Raw genomic sequence first — 21,359 nt, forward strand, 5'->3', positions numbered from 1 at the left:
AACTCTCACGTATCAATGTGTGAAAGCTGGACAGACCACACAGTTCAAAAAAGGAAGTATACTCTGCAAAGCTAACTTGCACATTCACTGTCCGCGTTACAGCATCTTCGAGGTCGCTGGGTGCCAGGCACATCAACTCTTTTCAAAAAGAATGGTAAGTGATAGATTTTATGACTCTCCCTGGTTTCCTGGGAAACATCTAACTTTCTCCACCTGGAGCAGAGAGGGGTGGGGGTGCTTCACCGCCAGGTCCTCCAAGCCTTTGGAATTTTTGCTTGTCCAACTGTTGTTCCATTTGCTAATAAAGCTGCTGAGTCTTTATTATACCAGTATAGCTGAAAGACTATGGCTTCAGGAGTTCCCTTTTCTGATTCGAGACTTCAGAACAGAGGAAGAGCTATGCCTTCCAGAAAGAAAAGCCGCATTCTTTGTCTTTGCCTCTTAAGCTAGCTGGGTGCCAGACCCAGCAGTCAAGTTTTCTATTCTGAGCACTTTGGATCCCAGAAGAGAACTCCAATGATATGCGCAGGGCAATATTGCTGATGATGAGTGCCATTTTGACAACAGAGTAGATTTTACAAAAGGAGCTTTTTGTTTAAAAAATGCATTTTATTATTTTAATTAAGAGAAGCAAATAAAGCCCCAAATAGTCCAAACCTTAGGGACAGGTTATATTGCCAAAGTTAATTGAAAGTCATTATCTGGAGCACACTTAAAATAGTGACTGTGTTCCCAGTTGGACCATAAAAACTAGCTTAACTCATAATGTAGCTGAACTACAGTGTTAATATTCTGTTACACAGTTTCATATTATTTCTCTGTAAAAGTTGGCTGCGTTCTTCTACATGTTTGTGTCTCGTGCTCCCAGAGTCTAAAAGGGAGCCAACTTTTATCCCACACACCCCCTCCCCGACTCCCCAGCCCCAGAAGACTGGAGACTGGTTTATCCCTGCTCTCCTTATGGAGAGGATTACTTCCTTTGCCAGCTCCCAGTGAGAAGATAAGACTGAGACAATGACTGCTACAGGGACTCAGTGGGGGAGGGAGTGAGCTGCAGGCATTGGAATAGAGAGGGCAAAGGGTTCATGGGATGTGTTTGCGATCAGGAAGCGCTAGAGGCAGAAGGGGGAAAGTGTGGAAGGGAGAGAGTGTGACCTTGCCATGGGGGAGAGAGGGAGAAGGAGAGATGCGGGAAGAGTTGCAGAGTCATAGCAGAGACGAATGCACAGTGGTGGAGGAAATGAGAGAGCATGACCCTTCCTGTAGCCACACATGTGAGAGGCAGGCAGCCACCAGTCAAGCTGGGGCTCAAAAGTCCCTCTAGTGTCTCCAAACTGGGTCTTTAGGTCCAGAATTCTTAGCAAACAGCTTGACCCTAATTATTGCTATCATCTTCAAAAATAAGTGAGAGCACTGTGGTTTATAGAGTTATTTGGATTTTCTTGGGGAAAATGAGATGATAATAGCAGAAAAAAAGAAAGTTTAACAGAATAGTGTGTGTTTGATAATACATAAGCAATATTTTAAGAGATTATCCTCTTATTATGAAAGTAACATGTATTATTAAAGAAAAATTCTTAGAAATACAGATATGCAGAAATTAAATAATACATATTTTCTATAGTTTTGTCACCCAGGAGGCAATCATTATTAATATAGACCCTTCTAGAATTACATCATTTTAAAATATATTTTACAAATGTAATTTTCTATAAGTGCTATCATACTTTATAAACCATATCCTAATCTAATTTTCTATTTAAAACATTTTGAATAATATATGTTAGATATATGAGTTAGATATCATTTCTAATGATAAATCACTTTTAGTGACTATGTAGTTTTACATAATTTATTTTAGTCAGTTCTGTACAGTGAGACATTTAGTTTTCTTATTTTGTTTTTCTTTCTTTATGGTTATATGACAAGACTGTCACCTGCATTCTTTTATATACATTGCCTGATTATTATCCATTGACAGAACTACTAGAAGAATAGCTAAGTGAAAAATACATATATTTAAGACTTTTAACAAAGATATCCTCTTGTTAAACAATATTTTTTAAGTTTACTTACTATATAATGGCATGGTAAATGAATATCCCAGCTGCAATTATGGTATATACGTGCCTATCTTTGTAGCATGTCCAACCTATACTTAAAGAGGAAGTAGATTTCCATTAATTTCTCTTTCCCTAACATTGTTTTTGACATTTCTATGACAGGTTGCAAAAAGCCTGTGGCATATTAAGAAAGGCATTTTCTCTTTGAAAAGCATCATAGCACAGTCAGGAGGCCATATTCCTGGCTCCTTATGGTTTGCTTACTAGTTGTATGTTTTTTTCACAAGTCACTTAAGCTCTGAGTTTCTTTCTTTCTTTTTTGCTGAGGAAGATTAGCCCTGAGCTAATATCTGTACCAATCTTCCTCCACTTTATATGCGGGTCACCACCACAGCATGACTGACAAGTGGTGTGGGTCCACCCCCTGGATCCAAACCCACGGAACCTGGGTTGCCAAAGTGGAGTGTACCAAACTTAACCACTACGCCATAAGGCTGGCCCCTGAGTTTGTTTCTTTATCCAATAGTGGTGACATGATGATGATGACAGTAACTATCACACAGTGTTGCTGTGGAGTGTAAATAACATTGTAGTTATAAAGTATCTATTACAGCACAGGCACCAACCAGATACTGGATAAATAGTGGTTTCCTTCCTTCTAGACCCCAAGAAATCATTTCCTAAGGAGGCATAGAGACTTCCAGTGAACACAGGAGGAGATTGATCATGACAGTTAACATTCACGAACCTTGACATACACTATCTCATTTAATCCCCATAGCAACCCTTACAAAAAGTTACTGCTCTCATTCCTACTTTCTCACTGAGTCCACCGAGTCTTGGAAAGGGGAAGTCCCTTGCTCACAGTCACACAACTGTTAAATATTGGGACTGGAATTTGAGCAAAACTCCATGCACTCTCAGAGCCTGAGGTTTTCCACATTATGCTGCATCTGAGGAAAAGTAGGTACAAGAAGGTGCAGAGGAAGATAACGGCATGATCCAAGAAAAGCTCAGGCCTGGTTTTTAGGAGTATGAGGGGCCGTTCCTCAGATCAGGGCCCATCCCTGTTGGATTTGGGAATCAGCTGTCATAGCTGCTTCTGCTACTGCCATGATGAATTGTCCTATTTTCAGAATGCTAGTTTTATTGAAACCTATAGAAGCCACTGGGATGGGAGGCTAGATGGGGTCCTAGCTTTTTGGTTCTCCACTCCAGGGTTCAGAAAGGGGGATGAAATGACCAAATACCTCCCCTCCCTGCATGCTCACCTGCTGTGCTACTGGTGTGACTAACCCTGCCTCCTCCAGGCTGAGTGCTAGAAGGGAGCAATCAGAAACTGGGACCATGTCATGGCCCAGGTGGTTATTGGGAAATTCACCTTTTATTGCCCTCTCCCTATAACTTATTGGTAGAGGAACTGTGTGAACTTGTGGGAATGAGGCATAAAAGTACATGGGATTTTGTGAGGACAAGCACATCGGCTCTGAAGATTGACGGGTTTTAGCTACACAGTGGCAAGGAGTGGCTCCTGGTGGGATCTCAACCCAGTCTCTCCAGTTCTCTCTCAAGCTGCTCAGTGAAGGTACAGAGTTGGCCTAGGTGTTGCCCGATATTCTTTATAACACGATTCCGCCTTTTAGAGCTGGAAGGTCTTGGGCAATATGATTCTACTTCTCGAACATCTGCCCCTGTGGAAATTGACTTAATCCGTGACCTTCAAGCAATCAGCTCACTTCACAGTCCTACAGTGGAAATAATGGACTGATACCTGTCCGCATGGCAAGTCTTTTTAGGTATATTCCAATTTGTGGAATTTTCTGGACAAAAGAGAGAAGCAGATATCCAATCATGCACAAATTGTTTTATGACTAAACCTGAAAAAATTTTAAGAAATAAAGCAAACATTGTATTTTGGGTTTTTGCTAGTTTGTTTTGCTCCTTTCATTCAGCTTTCAGTTCACATATGGGTTACGGACAAAAGAAATGTGCTATCAGTGACTCATTCATTGAACAAAGGTTTATTGAGCCTCCCCTCCACCTCGTGGCTCTGCTAGATGAGAATGCAGGACGAATGACACAGGTCGGGTCCTGGCTTCCCAGAGCTTACACTTAGTGCAAAGTCTCAAACTTGAACACTGAGTCACCTGGAGAGTCAGGGATGGGGCCTAGGAATTCGCATTTCTAATACGTTCCCAGATGATGCTGACGCTGCTGGTCCAGGCACTTGGAGAACCACTGTTCTGTGGAAACAAGTAAAACGTCTTTTGGTGACTTCTGAAGGAGCTGAGAGAGCATACAGGAGAGACATCCTCTCTAGATAGGGGTCTGGTCTCTGAGGAGGTGATCTTTCAACTAAAGCAGTGGTTCTCAACTCTGGCTGCACATTAGAATCACTTGAGCGGCTTATAAATCACACCCATTCTCAGGGCCTCAACTGAGACCAGTTAAATCAAAACCTTCAGGTGGAAGGTGGGACCCAGCAAGGGTTGAGAATTGCTTCAGCAAAGAGTAAGAATGAGCTGGGCATGGGAAAAGTGGCAGTAAAGACCACTTCTAGCAGAGGAAATGGCAGGTGCAAAAGATGTGGGCAGGGAAGTGCTTGGATCTGCAAGAAGACCAGCATGGCCAGAGGATGAACAAGAGCAGAGGAGAGTGGAAAAAGGTAGTTTCAAGAAATAGGCAGCAGCCACATAATTGCTGGGTCTCAAAGGCCCTGACGAGAATTCAATCCTATTTTGTCCTCCCCGGCAGTCACTGGAGGCTCCTGAGCAAAAGAGTGAGTGCCAGTATGTGATTCACATTTTGAGACGAGGGCTACTTTGAAGTGATATGTTTCTCCCTCGTCCTTCAAAATTGTGCCCCCAAATTTGAACACAGTCAAGTTAGAGAATAAGTGAAGGGTTTCTAAGGGAAACAGGTTTAGGGACTTGCAAATAAGTTGACGGGCTGCAATGGAGGCCCAGATGAGAGCTGGCATCCCCGGAAAATCAGTGTATGAACTCTGAGCTAGAAGGCTCCCTCTGAGAGCTGGGGTTCCAACCCGCTTCTTTAAAGGAGAGTGTAATTCTTGTCCTTATCATGTAAGCTGGAGGAGGTCATCAGGGTCTTGAATGAAATGCTAATATCCCCAAATAAATATCTACGCCCTTGACTCCTTGGCCTATTCATATCCTCTCCATCCAAAAAAAGGGACACCTACCTTTTGCTGCAAGATCTAGCCCAATGTGTTAAAAAAAATTTCCGTGGGGGCCGGCCCAGTGGCACAGAGGTCAAGTTCGCATTCTCTGCTTTGGTGGCCCAGGGTTCACCGGTTCGGATCCCGGGTGCAGACCTATGCACCGCTTGTCAAGCCATGCTGTGGCAGGTGTCCCACATATAAACTAGAGGAAGATAGGCACAGATGTTAGCTCAGGGCCAGTCTTCCTTGGCAAAAAAGAGGAGGATTGGTGTCAGATGTTAGCTCAGGGCTAATCTTCCTCAAAAAAAAAAAGTTTCTATGCTATGTCAAGCAAGTTTCAAGCTAAGGGTAAGAAGTTCAAAGGTTCAAATTGTAGGTGATCTCTTTCAATGACACATCAGTGCATGCAGGAGGAAATGAGGGCCACTTAGATCACATTTTAGCATACACTAAATGTGTGACACCCTTGTTCTTGAAGTGAATGGGTGTGGGGCTCCAATTCTTCATTTGGTAACTTCTACGTCACTTCCCTAATTCTTGGAGGTGCATTCTCTGCCCTTCCTTTCCTCTCACGTCCTTCTCTTTAAAATATCATGGTATGTTATGAAATAAACAATGTAACAAATGCTCGTATACTCACACTCAGATTTCACACATATTACCATTTGCCACAATGTTGGCATTTTGCCATCCTTTTAGAAAATAAAAAAGACAAAGTGGAAGCCCTTTTTTGCCCCTCCTAGTTCCATGCCCATCCCTCCAACAGCACTTTCCTGCTCTGAAAGTGGCATCTCACCTTCTCAGCCATGTTTTTATATTTTTATTTCATCTGCCTGTATGCATAAAATAGCATATAGTAATGTTTTGCCCAGTTTGATTTTTTTGTGATTTCTGCATTTTCCTTTTTCCGCTCTGGTGTACTTTCAAGATATGTGCATTTGGACACATGTAGCCTTGTGTGAGAGTTGCCATGTCTGTACATCATCCCTAAAACTTGGTATTGTCAGATTTATTGATAGAGTTTTGAGAATTTGTTATATGCGAAACTCTACTGCATTGTTGTTTCAATTCTCCTGATTACTTCTAAGATGGAACATATTTTCATGAGATTATTGACCATTCGAGTAACCTCTTCTGTAAATTCTCTTCATGTGCTTCATCTGTTTTCTTACAGATTATCTTTTCATGTTGATGTATAGGAATTCTTTATATAACTCTAGGCATTAATCCTGTGTCAGTTAGATATATTGCGAATTTATGCTCCCAATCTGTGGCGTTTTTTTACTTTATTTTTGGTATCTCTTTTTTATACAGAAGTTTTAAATCTTAATGCCATCAAACCTAAAAATAAGCCTTTTTTCATTTCTGCATTTTTTAAAAAAAATTATTGTATTGAGTTCATATGGGCTTATAGGGTTGTGTAAATTTCAGGTGTACATTATCATATATCACTTTCTGTATAGACTGCATCATGCTCATCACCAATAGTTTAGTTTTCATTCATCATCATACTTATGTTTCCCTTTACCCCTTTTGCCCTCCCCCCACCACATTCGCCTCTGGTAACCACTGATCTGTTCTCTTTATCCAGGTGTCTGTTTATCTTCCACATATGAGTGAAATCATATGGTGTTTGTCTTTATCTGGCTGGCTTATTTCACTTAGCATAATACCCTCAAGATCCATCCATGTTGTCGCAAATGGCACAATTTTGTCTTTTTTATGTCTGAGTAGTATTCCATTGTATATATACCACATCTTCTTAATCTATTCATCCATTGATGGGCACTTGTGGTTGCTTCCACATCTTGGCTATTGTGAATAATGCTGTGATGAACATAGGAATGCATAGGATTGTTGAGTACTGTTTATTTTAGCCTGCTCTGTTCTTTTCCCCTACTGCTTTCTAATGCCTCCTCCAGCGTATGTCCATGTTCCATATGTGTGTGATCTGCTTCTAGGCTTCTGTCTCTGTCATACTAGTCAATGTATTTCATAAAATTCCACATTTATCATTGTTTCTTACATCTTACTCTTCTGCTCTGAATTTATATATCTTCTTACCTAAGTACATATTCTTTTTTCCTATTGTCTAACAATTTCTACAATTATTTAGTATGGCTATTATTATCCTCCCAAACACAAGAAGGACCTAATACAGTGTAATTATCCATTGATCACAACCCTCCAACCCTATTTCTAGTTCTTAAAACTTCTACTTGGAAGAGATGTACATCACTTTAACTCATATTTAATTGGCCAAAATAACTCATATGGTCATGTCTCAGAGACGTTGGGATGTACAATCCTCAAGCATTCAGAGTACTGACACAGATGCATACCCATTTGGAAGATGAGTAATATATACTACAATGTATATTGGTCTTTGTATGACTGAAAACTTCTTCATTTTAACTTCTCTCTTAAACGATAGTTTACCTCTGTAAAAGCATTCTAAATTGATAGTTACTTTTCCTCAACACTTTTCAGACTTATTCCATTAGCTTCTGACTTCTATTGTTGCTGATGTAAGTATGCTGTCAAGTCTAATTCTCATTCCATGTAGTTGGAAATTGTCATTCCCTTTAAGATGTTTCTTTATCTTTATGTTCTGCAGCTTTACTGTACTTCTTAGAGATATGAATTTATTTTTATTTATCCTGCTTGGTACCCAGAGTATCAATTTAAAGCAGAGGTCTATGGCATTTCTGCAAAGAGCCAGATAATAAATATTTTAGGTTTTGCAGGCTCTGTAGTCTCTGTTACAGCTTTACAGCTCTCCCATTGCAGCATGAAAGCAGCCATAGACAATGCATAAACAAATGGGCATGGCTGTGTTCCAATAGAACTTTATTTATAAGAATAGGTGGCAAGTGGATTTAGCCCTCAGGCTGTAGTTGCTTAATCTAAAGCCTAATGACTTTTTTTAATTCTACAAAACTCTCAGCTGTTATTTCTTCAAAAACTATTACTCTACCATTTCCTCCTTCCTAGTTTTTTTTGTCTAGAGTTCCTATTAGATGACAGTTGGTCTCAATCTATCCTCCATGATTTATTTGCTCTCCAAATTTTTTAATCTCTGTGTCTCTCTGTAATAAATTCTAAATCAGTTTATCAACTTCATCTTCCAATTCACTAAGTTTTTCTTCAACTGTGTCTAGGGTGACCAATGTCTCAATTTGCCCAACACTTTCCTAGTTTTAGCATTAAAGTCCCATGTCCCAAAAAACTCTTAGTCTCAGACAGACCAAGATAGTTGTTCATCCTATCTGTGTCCAATCCTGATTTTATCCCATATATTGAGTTTTTGTTCCAGTGATTAAGTTTTAATTTCCAATTTTTTGAATTGGTTACTTTTCATAACCACCTAGTCTTCCCTAATGTCTACCTATTTTTGTTTCAAATATTCTCATACTCTCCTATGGATATCATTCATTTATTTGTTTATTGATGAATCCTAAATTCTTAAAGTCATTTTCAGATTGTTCTATTATTTCAATTTAATCTGAGGTAAACCCATCTTTCAGTTGTTGATTTTGTTGGGTTTTTCTTTTTTTTAAAAAAAAAGATTTTATTTTTCCTTTTTCTCCCCAAAGCCCCCTGGTACATAGTTGTGTATTTTTAGTTGTGGGTCCTTCCAGTTGTGGTACGTGGGATGCCACCTCAGCATGGCCTGATGAATGGTGCCATGTCTGTGCCCAGGATTCGAACTGGCAAAACCCTGGGCCGTGGAATCGGAGTGCGCGAACTCAACTGCTCAGCCATGGGGCCAGCCCCCGAGTTTTTATTTCTTATTAACAGTTTTCTTCCCATATTTTGGAATTTTGTGTTGTGGACCCATTTTTATTTCTTTTTCTCCCTGCCTTCTCTCTGCCTTCGCTAGTGATGTGCTTCTCTCTACTATTTCTTCCTGAGGACTCCAGCCCAGAGCCAGGTCTATATTAACAGCTATGTGATCCAGGCCCACAGTAATATTGCACATTTAGCATATTCATTACTTAGTCAACTAGCATCTTGTCCCGGGTCCTGGCTCTGGGGCTGTGTCTAGCCCAGAGTTTCTCAACCTCATCACTTTTGTGCATTGTAGGATATTTAGTAGCATTTCTGGTCTCTCTCTCTTATTGAAATCATCTCCAGTTGAGAAACACTGGCCTATCCCAAGGCAATTCTTAGCAACAGATCATTTGGTCTCCTGTCATGTGCTAAGGATAGGAAAAAAGCATATCTGTCCCTATTCTTGGTTTCAAAGAGTGACCCTAGCTCAGGTTTCCAGGTTACCCTATAGGAGCTGAACTAACAGATGCTTCTGTAACCTGAACTAACAGCCCGCCTCAGCAGCCCTCCAGTTTCACTGACTGCCTTGTCTTTTTATTCTATTTCTGACATAGAAAGCTTTATTTTCTTTTTGAATGTACCTCTATCTGTACGGTTTCTCATTTTACATTCTGTCATTCACATATGGTTCAGTCAGTGAGAGAGCCACAAAACTTTAGTTTATTGACCAGCAATTGATTCTCTTCTCTCTCTCTTTTCCCTCACTTCCTTCTAGCTTCATATCTTTCACTTTTCTTTTCTCCCCTCATCCTTGATCAGTGGTATTGGGTAAATCAACAAAGTAGAGGAAATGTTTCAGCATCAGTGTCGATGAGATACTGAGAGAATTAGTCCCGTTTCTTCCAGGTCTCCACCACCCTCCCCCTTTACCCCTATCCCAACCTGTTAAACAGTGGTTCTCAGAGCATGCTCCCTAAACCGGCAGCATCAACATCACCTGGGAACTTAATAGAAATTCTTGGGCTCCCCCCAAGACTGACTGAAGATGAAGTTCTGGGAATGGGACCCAGCCACTCGAGGATTAACAAACCTTCTAAGTGATTCTGATGCATGCCAAAGTTTGAGATCCCTGTACTAAGACTTAGCTAAAGAGGTTTGGGCTGGTGGTTCTTAACCTGGCTGCACAGTGGAATCACCTGCTGAACATTACGCAGCTGCATGAGTCCCCCCAAAGAGATTCTGATTTAGCTGGCCTGCGTGGGGCTCAGGCATTCTTTTCTTTTAAACTTCCCAAATGATTCAAACGTCCAGTCACAGTTTTGCTTTAGTTATTCATTTACTGCTTGGCCCATTTTGATAACCACTTATGCCAACTCTTACCTAGTGTTTCAGGAATTCTAAGCGGAAATGGTAAACTTTTAGGGAACAAAGTGTAAAATGAATTTGGTCTGGAGTTGGACTTCCTGGGTTTGAATCTCAGTGCTGCCCTTTATCAGCTATGTGACTGAACAATTTACCCTCTCTGTGCCTCAGTTTTTCCATGTGTAAAAAGAGATGAAATGAATAACTGTGCCTACCTACTGGGGTTGTTATAAGGATTACATGGGTTCATATATGAATGTCTTCAGAATAATGCCTGTCACACAGCAAAAGCTATACAAAATTCTTCTAAACTATTTATTTTGCAAGTAAAACATGCAATGACCTGGAAAACAAATTTAAGTCAAAATTAGTGTTTTGAGAAGGGCAATTTAAAGAGCATTTAAAGAATATTTCCTTTTTTTCATATTGAGAACTTCTGCTTTATAAGACCCACTTTTTCCCAAAAAGCTGTTTGGTCTAAAAATATTGATTCAATAAAAATCAACTATTGTCATTAAAAATTTCAGAATTTTACTATGTGCTTTTTAAAACCAGCTAGTGAAATTGTAAAACCAGAGCTCAGAATCACTGTTCTATAGTCAGATTTGAGTTACAAAAACTGATACGCCAGCAATAAATTCAACCCTTATGTAAATCCTGGCAGAGATCAAAAGAAGTAGAGGTGAAATAAACATCTGCTGGATTTGATCTATGACAGACATTTAGTTGAAGGAATTTGTGTGAAATCTAGTAAAAACGCTTTAATAGATAGATAGACATTTGGAGGTTTAACTTACATGAATTTGTTTTGATTTGTCAGTGTATGGCCACAGTTCAAAGGAACTACTAGCGATTTTCCTCATTACAACTTTGAAAGTAGATGAATTTACTTTATCACAAGAGGACACTCGCCCGAAAGAAAGTAATTTTATCACACATACCCACAACGGCAAGAGACAGCATTTCAGGTCTGGGTGGAGATTTTAATGGCAGAACATAGCTACCCCAACACAATAGGGCTGAGATACACACTGTTTAAATTAGTTACCTAGGGGGTGGAGGCGGGGATTTTCCAAACTATCTGTTGTTAATTATCAAGCCAACAAAGAAAAGACTGAGGGTGGAATAGTTCTAACTTCTGATTTCTAAGCAAAGTTCACCTGTAGCTACTGAGCATACATAGCAAAGATGGTTTCAGTTCTCAATAGATGTAAAAGTTAGCCAACCTGAGCAAGCATGATTGAATTTGATAAGCAGGGCAAGGAGAGAGGCAGGAAGTTCCAGAAAGTAGCCAGAATAACCACATTCTGATGGCTAATTCCACATGAAAAACCAGATACAGTTTCTATACATCTTGATTCTTCTACATCCTCATTTTTCTCATTGTTCTTCCCTTCCACATGGTAAGTGCTTCCATTTACTTTCTAAGCCACATACACCAAAAGAAAAAAAAAGGTCTGCTAGCACAGTCCTGAGAAACGATGTTACACCTACCCTTTGATCAGTAAGAAAACTGGTTTGTCTCTGCTTTGGGTTCACAACAGGCAGGCAGGCAGTCCACAGGTCGTGGAATATTGCCTTCTTGTGCAAGTCACTTGCACAAACTAGAAACATACCACACTTTGCATTTGTAATATCTGTGCTCCTATTTCCATTGTTGAGGTCTGTGTTTAACTAAATGGCTATAAATTCTGCATCCATAACTACTTTTAAAGAAAGATCTATTTAACAGTGTACTCTTTTACTTATTCTAATACATTTGTACCTGTAAGTGTCCTAGACTCACAAGGGAGACAAAAGGAGAGATGATGGTTACAATAAAGGCCTTTTGGAACCAGTAGGCTGAGGCTGGAAGCCTTGCTCTGGCTGTAAATTCTGCTTTCTCAAGCTCTCTGGGTAGCTCTGCTTCTCCTTGCTGCCTCACACTGAGGCCAACTCAGTCTCCATTATCAGACCCACTTGATTCTCATCCGAGAAATACCCTCTGTTTATGTTACCTGCTTGTCTTTTGGAAACACTAGAGTTGGTGACCCCAGATCAGATATTCTCCCTTTCTGGCTTTAATATTCTATAACTGAATAAATTGCACCATTCTGGATATATAGAAAGAGTCAGGGTAAACTTTGTAAACTTTGCCTTCTGGGTAGGCCGCTAATGTTGGGCGTGTTTAGCTTGGAAACTGGTCTAGATATGAGAAAGGAGATCAGATTTAAATGCACAGCAGCCTGCTAGAGGGTCCTGGACTAGTCTTGAGTGTGTGTTTGAGAGGGAATTGGGGCTGGTTAAAATTTAGTATGAAACCGGGTATTGCTGTCTGCAATTTATCATGAAATGCATCAAAAAAACAAAGGTGAATGAATAAATTAATAGACGTCCTTAAACAAAAGCAAGAATAGGAAAATGCTAACAATTGTGAAATCTAGTTTGGAGCGTATTGGGGTTCACTTTCAACTTCAACTTTTGGATATGCTTGCAATTTTTCATAATAAAAAGTGGAGGGGAAAGTTTGTGTCAAATAGACTGGGCAAATGGAGCTGAGAATTTTAGTACAATACTCCATTTTCTATATTCTTAACTAGTGCATTTACGCCACCTCCATTTATCCAGGAGATGCGATATCAGCAAAAAACCTTTTTCTCTCCAAATGTAAATATCTTTATCATTTTCCCCTCTTGTAAAAATAAGATACATGAAGACAATAAATGTTTTCAAAAACTACAGGAAAATGTAGAGAAAGTAAAAATCCATCTGAAGAAAATCATGGTTAAGAGTTTAGTAAATATTTTCAAGACGTGTCGCCAGACTGAGTTTCTCTACGCCTCTTGAAGCCGTATTTGTACTTCTTCTCCTGCACTTTCTTCTCTGACGGACCAGCTGTGACACTTCCTCTAACAGGTGGCTCCAACTTTCTTCCTTTAAGGAACCTTCTACTTCTCACTCCCATCCCACTCTTAATTCCTCTTGACTTGGCCTGTCCTGCCTTCAGCATTTCTCTTGCCAATGCCTTGAAACTCTCAAAAAGCACCTTTAATATTCAAGTGTATTTTCTCTCCAATTATTTTGCATTCCACTATGCTATCTTGCATACTCCAAGCCATCAATACATATTTGCTATTGTACTCATAATTTTCCTAGAGCCTAATCTGATTAAAGCAAAACCATCCTTCTAATTTATTAAGTAACTACACAGTTTAAACCAAATTCTCATCCTAGATAGAAATGAGGATTTCTATGCCAATCCATTTCTGTTAAATTATGGGAAACACAGAGATTAAAATTGTAAGTCTTATTTCAGAAAATACGAGCCAACCTCAGCTCATGGAGTTTTCACATGGACTTGGTCTTTTCCATTTCCCAAGAGTTCATAATGAATGATTGGCATGGTCTCTGAAGAGCAGGGAAGGTTCTGGACTCCTAGACATGTATTGGCAGTGTTTATGGACATTTTTATTTCATGGAATAAAACCATATTTTGATTCTTTAAAAAGTGAAAAGAAGTATTCTTACTAATACTTGAGAGATATCTTTAATACATCTACTTCAAGGAGTTCCCATGAGTTCACTTTCTTGCCCTGCAAATTTTATCAATGATTTCCTGGTTTTACAGAAATATCTTACTTATTCCCATTATAAATTCCTTTCAGAGAATCTCAAAGAATAGGCTAGATCATTTGGGCAAGAAAAAGTGTACTTTTCTTTAGGGATAGACAAATGGATTGTTTCAAATACGGCTTCAAGAGGCGTAGAGAAACTCGGTCTGGCGACACGTCTTGAAGCCTTTTAGTATAGCACTGTCCTGAGCCATATCAAGGTTCAAATCACTCTTCATACTTTGTGTTTGAGGAAATAGGGAACGTAGTAACCATCGCTAACACTTAACTACATGCTTCCTATATGCCAGACATTGTTTTAAAAATATCAATTCATTAAATTCTTACACCAACCCTGGGAGATATACTACTTTTATTACATTTTATGTATCTAGAAACTAAAGGAGAGGGGTTAAGTAATTAGCAACCAGCAAGTAAGTGGTAGAACTAAGATCCAAACTCAAACTGGCCCCAGAGCCTATGCCTAGACCAGTCTACTCAGCTGACTCTCTGGGCTACAAAAAATGGCTCTACACTAGTCTGGAGGAGGGGCACGGTGGGAACCTGCTCTTTCGTAAACCTAATGTGATGAGGGATGCCACCTCAGCATGGCCTGATGAGTGGTGCCATGTCCACGCCCAGGATTTGAACTGGCCAAACCCTGGGCCGCCGAAGCGGAGGGTGCAAACTCAACCACTCAGCAGTGGGGCCAGCCCCATGAACTTTTTTTAAACATCAAGATGAATTTATGCTGATTGATTTCTTCTCCTTTGTTCTTTTGTGAACAATAGATTGTGTGTGTGTGTGTTACATAAAGTATATTAAAGGAAATTTGGACAGAGAAACAATCCACAGTCATAGCGATTTACCTTATATCATATGACCATTCAATCTTATCTACATGAATATATTTTTTTCATAATTATCATAGCATTTTTTCACTCAGGATTAATTCAGGAACATTCTTCCATTTTACTTGATGCTATTTATAATCCTTTAAATGATTGTAACACATCCCATGAAGCTAAGATATAATTTACTTAGATGTTTTGGTCTCTTCCAGGATTTTTCCAGTTAGAAAAGTTGCAATAAACATTTTCATACATAAATTGATAGTAATTTTCTTACTTTGGCTAACTTCCTTAAAGTCCTAGAGATCATCAAAGAAATTAATTTTTTTCTTATTTTATGGATATATACATTGACAAAATGGGATTTTTAATTTTTTCAGGTTGATTACTTAATAAAGAAAACAATATTAAAGAATCATTTAAAATAAATTTCCTTTAATTACTATTGAATTGAACACTTCCAGTTACATTAGGTTAATATTTGAATTTCTTCTCACACACAGGACGGGGGATTTATTAGTTGACGTCTGTAGACATGATATTCTCACACATAAATTTTTTTTTTTACTTTTAGAAGTTCTGTTCTTTGTCTTTTTTTTAAATTGAGTTAATGATAGGTTACAATCTTGTGAAATTTCAGTTGTACATTAATGTTTGTCATTCGTGTTGTAGGTGCACCACTTCACCCTTTGTGCCCATCCCCCACCCCCCCTTTATCACCCATCCCCTGGTATCCACTAAACTGTTCTTAGTCCACATTTTTAAATTCCTCATATGAGTGGAGTCATACAGAGATTATCCTTCTCTAGCTGGCTTATTTCACTTAACATAATTCCCTCAAGGTCCATCCATGTTATTGCAAATGGAATGATTTTGTTCTGTTTTGCAGCTGAGTAGTATTCCATTGTATATATGTACCACATCTTCTTATTCATTCATCTGTTGATGGGCACTTAGGTTGCTTCCATGTCTTGGCTATTGTAAATAATGCTGCAATGAACATTGGGGTACATAGGACTTTTGGGATTGCTGACTTGAGGCTCTTTGCATAGATACCCAGTAGTGTAATGGCTCGATCGTATGGTAGTTCTATTTTTCATTTTTTGAGGAATCTCCATACTGTTTTCCATAGTGGCTGCAACAGTTTGCATTCCCACCAGCAGTGTATGAGGGTTCCTTTTTCTCCACAACCTCTCCAACATTTGTTACTATTAGTTTTAGATATTTTTGTCATTCTAATGGGTGTAAGGTGATATCTTAGTGTAGTTTTGATTTGCATTTCCCTTATGATCAGCGATGACGAACATCTTTTCATACGCCTATTGGCCATCCGTATATCTTCTTTGGAGAAATGTCTGTTCATGTCTCCAGCTCATATTTTGATTGGGTTGTTTGATTTTTTGTTGTTGAGTTGTGAGAGTTCTTTATATATTATGGATATTAAGCCTTTGTCAGATGTATGACTTGCAAATATTGTTTCCCAGTTAGTGGGTTGTTTTTTTGTTTCAATCCTGTTTTCATTTGCCTTGAAGAAGCTCTTTAGTCTGATAAAGTCTCATTTGTTTATTCTTTCTATTGTTTCCCTTCTCTGAGAAGACATAGTGTTCAAAACGGTCCTTTTAATACTGATGTCAAAGAGTGTACTGCCTACGTTTTCTTCTAGAAGCCTTATGGTTTCAGGTCTCACCTTTAGGTCTTTAATCCATTTTGAGTTTATTTTCATGAATGGTGAAAAAGAATGGTCAATTTTCATTCTTTTACATGTGGCTTTCCAGTTTTCCCAGCACCATTTGTTGAAAAGACTTTCTTTTCTCCATTGTATGCCCTCAACTCCTTTCTTGAAGATCAGCTGTGCATAGATGTGTGGTTTTATTTCTGGGCTTTCAATTCTGTTCCATTGATCTGTGCACCTGTTTTTGTACCAGTACCATGCTGTTTTGATTACTGTAGCTTTGTAGTATGTTTTGAAGTTAGGGATTGTGATGCCTCCCATTTTGTTCTTTTTTCTCAGGATTGCTTTAGCAATTCTGGGTCTTTTGTTGCCCCATATGAATTTTAGGATTCTTTCTTCTAATTCTGTAAAGAATGTCATTGGGATTCTGATTGGGATAGCATTGAATCTGTAGATTGCTTTAGGTAGAACAGACATTTTAACTATGTTTATCCTTCCAATCCAAGTACATGGAATGTCTTTCCATCTCCTTATGTCGTCATCCAATTCTCTCAGAAAGGCCTTGTAATTTTCGTTATATAGGTCCTTCACTTCCTTAGTTAAATTTACCCAGGGTATTTTATTCTTTTTGTTGCGATTGTGAATGGTATTTTGTTCTTGAGTTCTTTTTCTGTTCGTTCGTTATTAGAATAGAGAAATGCTACTGATTTATGCAAATTGATTTTGTACCCTGCAACATTGCTGTAGTTGTTGATTACTTCTAAGAGTTTTCCAATGGATTCTTTGGGGTTTTCTATATATAAGATCATGTCGTCTGTAAACAGCGAGAGTTTCACTTCTTCCCTCCCTATTTGGATTCCTTTTATTCCTTTTTCTTGCCTGATTACTCTGGCGAGGACCTCCAGTACTATGTTAAATACGAGTGGTGATAGAGGGCATCCTTGCCTCGTTCCTGTTTTCAGGGGAATGGCACCCAGTTTTTGCCCATTGAGTATGATGTTGGCTGTGGGTTTGTCATATATGGCCTTTATTATGTTGAGGTAGTTCCCTTCTATGCCCATTTTGTTCAGAGTTTTTATCATAAATGGCTGTTGGATCTTGTCAAATGCTTTCTCTGCATCTATTGAGATGATCATGTGGTTTTTATTCCTCAGTTTGTTGATGTGGTGTATCATGTTGATTGATTGCAGATGTTGAACCATACCTGTGTCCCTGGTATGAATCCCACCTGATCATGATGTATGATCCTTTTGATGAATTGCTGAATTCTGGTTGCCAAAATTTTGTTTAGAATTTTTGCATCTATGTTCATCAGTGATATTGGCCTGTAGTTCTCTTTTTTTGTGGTGTCCTTGTCAGGCTTTGGTATCAGCGTGATGTTGACCTCATAGAATGTGTTAGGAAGTGTTCCATCCTCCCTAATTTTTTAGAATAGCTTGAAAAGGATAGGTATTAAATCCTCTCCGAAAGTTTGGTAGAATTCCCCAGGAAAGCCATCTGGTCCTGGGCTTTTATTTTTTGGGATGTTTTTGATTGCTGTTTCAATCTCTTTCCTTGTGATTGGTCTATTCAAATTGTCTGCCTCTTCTTGAGTGAGCTTTGGGAGATTATAGGAGTCCAAGAATTTATCCATTTCCTCTAGGTTATCCATTCTGTTGGCATATAGTTTTTCGTAGTATTCTCTTATAATCTGTTGTATTTCTGCAGAGTCTGTTGTTATTTCTCCTCCTTCATTTCTGATTTTGTTTATTTGAGCTTTCTCCCTTTTTTTCTTTGTAAGTCTGGCTAGGGGTTTGTCAATTTTATTTATCTTCTCAAAGAACCAGCTCTTTGTTTCATTGATCCTTTCTACTGCCTTTTTCATTTCAATAGTATTTATTTCTGCTCTGATTTTTATTATTTCTCTCCTTCTGCTGACTTTGGGCTTTATTTGTTCTTTTTTCTCTAGTTCAGTTAGGTGTAGTTTAAGATTGCTTATTTGGGATTTTTCTTGCTTGTTAAGATGTGCCTGTATTGCGATGAATTTTCCTCTTAATACAGCTTTTGCTGTATCCCATATGAGTTGGTATGGCATGTTATCATTTTCATTTGTTTCCAGGTATTTTTTGATTTCTTCTTTAATTTCTTCAATGATCCATTGCTTGTTCAGTAGTGTATTATTTAGTCTCCACATCTTTGTGCCTTTCTCAGCTTTTTTCTTGTAATTAATTTCTAGCCTTTATAGCGTTATGATCGGAGAAGATGCTTGTTATTATTTCAATTTTTTTAAATTTGTAGAGGCTTGCCTTGTTTCCCAATATATGGTCTCTCCTTGAGAATGTTCCATGTGCACTTGAGAAGAATGTGTATTCAGCTCTTTTAGGGTGAAGTGATCTATATATGTCTATTAAGTCCAATTGTTTTAGTTTTTCATTTAGCTTCACTATTTCCTTGTTGATTTTCTGTCTGGATGATCTGTCCATTGATGTGAGTGGGGTGTTGAGGTCCCCTACTATTATTGTGTTGTTTTTAACATCTTCCTTTAGGTCTGTTAATAGTTGCTTTATGAATCTTGGTGCTCCTATGTTGGGTGCATAGATATTTATAAGCGTTATTTCTTCTTGATGAAGTGTCCCTTTGATCATTATATACTGTCCCTCTGTGTCTCTCTTTACCTGTCTTATTTTGAAATCCACTTTGTCTGATATAAGAATTGCAACACCTGCCCTTTTTTGCTTGCTATTAGCTTGAAGTATTGTCCTCCACCCCTTCGCTCTAAGCCTGTGTTTGTCCTTGGGGCTGAGGTGTGTTTCCTGGAGGCAACAAATTGTTGGATCTTGTTCTTTAATCCGTTTTGCCACTCTGTGTCTTTTTATTGGAGAGTTCAATCCGTTTACACTGAGAGTGATTATTGATGCATGTGGACTTAATGCTGTCAATCTGTCGCTCATTATCTTGTTTTCCTGCGTTTCTTTTCCTGCTCACACATAAATTCTTAATTTGGAATATATTAAGTTTTTATCCCATTTGTGCAAATATTTTACACATTTTGTCTTCCATTTTATTTTATTGCTGGTATTTGTTGTTGCACAGCAGCTTTTTCTCCTTTATATGAGTTACTCTTCCCTGTTGTAATTTCCTTAAAAATTGACACCTTTTTTTTTTTTGAGGAGGATTAGCCCTGAGCTACCTACTGCCCATCCTCCTCTTTTTGCTGAGGAATACTGGCCCTGAACTAACATCCATGTCCATCTTCCTCTACTTTATGTGTAGGACACCTGCCACAGCATGGCTTGCCAAGCAGTGCCGTGTCCACACCCAGGATCCGAACCGGGGAACCCCGGGCCCCCAAGAATCAGAATGTGTGCACTTAACTGCTGCACCACCAGGCAGGCCCCCCAACACCTTTTGGATAAATACTGTAGTTCATACTCTGCTGATTTTCCTTCTTAACTCTACAGTCTATTTGGAATTTATTCTGACTGACGGAAAGAATTAACGTGGAGTTAAAATAATATCTATTTAGATGTTGTTTCCCCATTTTTGTTATTTTTAAATTATCATATATTATCGCTCTCTTTTGAGCCATCTCTTTTATTTTTGTGTTATCATACATTTTCAATTATTCTTTCATATTATATTCTAACATCTAATGGAGTTAATCTCCCTCATCCCTTTCATCTTGCCTCCTCTTTTTCACAATACTAATCATTGATGCTTTTACTCATGTATTTTTTTCTAAGTTTATAATTTTAAGTTCTTTAAAAACTCCAGTTGTGATTCTAATCATCATTCTTTCAGCATCAAAAAAAGTGGACTAGTATCCAGCTTTCCTCTTTAGTGTTGCTCTGTAGAGAGTTCAATTGACTTTTCACACTTTTCGCTGTAGAGAATTTCCCACCTACTCAAGTAGCCCAGGATGACTTTTCAGGTCAGGGTATAGTCTGGCCAAACAGAGAATAGTCATTTCCAGTAAAGCTGTAGTGCCAGTTAAAACTGTATTTCGGTCTAACCTAGTGAGCCAATCGGTCACTGGGGATGAAGGCGCTCCTTATTTTGTTCTTGTTTTTATTGTTATTATTGTTGTGTTATTATCACTCAATTCCACTTTTCCTTTAATGTGGTTTATAGAGGTAAAACTAATCTAAAGCATTCAGAAATGTGAGTTCCTCAGATGTTCTTGCTGTACAGTAATTAAGCAATTCCTTTAGGAACAAATATTAATTCTTATTCTCTCAAGACATACTCTTGAAAACCACAAGCATGTTTTTGTCAGTTTTTCCATGTGTTAAGAAAAAATTTTAAACAACAAATCACCCAATGTTTGAGCAAGATATATTCATCTACTAGGCATGTAAAATATTTTCCTAATATAAACCTCTTCAAAGATAGCTATAAATCATCATTTGAAACTCCTCCATTGAAAGGATGACTAATCTTTCCATCATTAAATTGTGAAATGAAACACTCCCAAATCACATGATTCAATCTTAAAGCTGTTGCTACTTTGTTTCTTTACTAGGTCAGCTTCAGGATAAAACATTTGTATTTTTCATTACATAGAACTCTAGGATCCCTTGTCTTAAGTCCACTATTTTTGCGTTGACGTACCCTAAAATCAGAACTCCATATCATTTTAAAAGGTTATCTAGCCACTTTCCAACACTCACAGTATGAAGCTCACCCAAGAAGCTTGCACAGAGATCACCTCAAAGATGACAGGATAAGATTCACCTGCCCTCCCACCCCCAAAACAGAGTGGTTGCTGGACCGTATCATTTACAAGGATCCAATTCATCTCTTTGCTTTTAAGTAATCCTAACACTTAACACCAAAAGGAAAATCAAGAACATGAAAAGTCATAGCTATCACCCCACTTAATCATAT

The 21,359-nt window shown here is 38.5% G+C and overlaps 1 protein-coding gene across 3 annotated transcripts in view; it reads left to right on the forward strand.

The window, feature by feature from the left end:
- Nucleotides 1-88: 88 nt before the first annotated feature.
- FYB1 (FYN binding protein 1) overlaps nt 89-21,359 on the forward strand; it is a 153,529-nt gene continuing 132,258 nt past the window's right edge. For all 3 annotated transcript variants that reach the window (XR_006889997.1, XM_046670912.1, XM_046670915.1), the window contains exon 1: nt 89-154. Coding sequence is in view for 2 of the 3 variants with exons in the window: in XM_046670912.1 (XP_046526868.1) it covers nt 152-154 (3 nt within the window). In the remaining variant the exon portion in view is untranslated. The remainder of the gene's footprint in view (nt 155-21,359) is intronic.

This window comes from Equus quagga, chromosome 9, assembly GCF_021613505.1.
Source record: "Equus quagga isolate Etosha38 chromosome 9, UCLA_HA_Equagga_1.0, whole genome shotgun sequence".
Taxonomy (NCBI): Eukaryota; Metazoa; Chordata; class Mammalia; order Perissodactyla; family Equidae; genus Equus; species Equus quagga.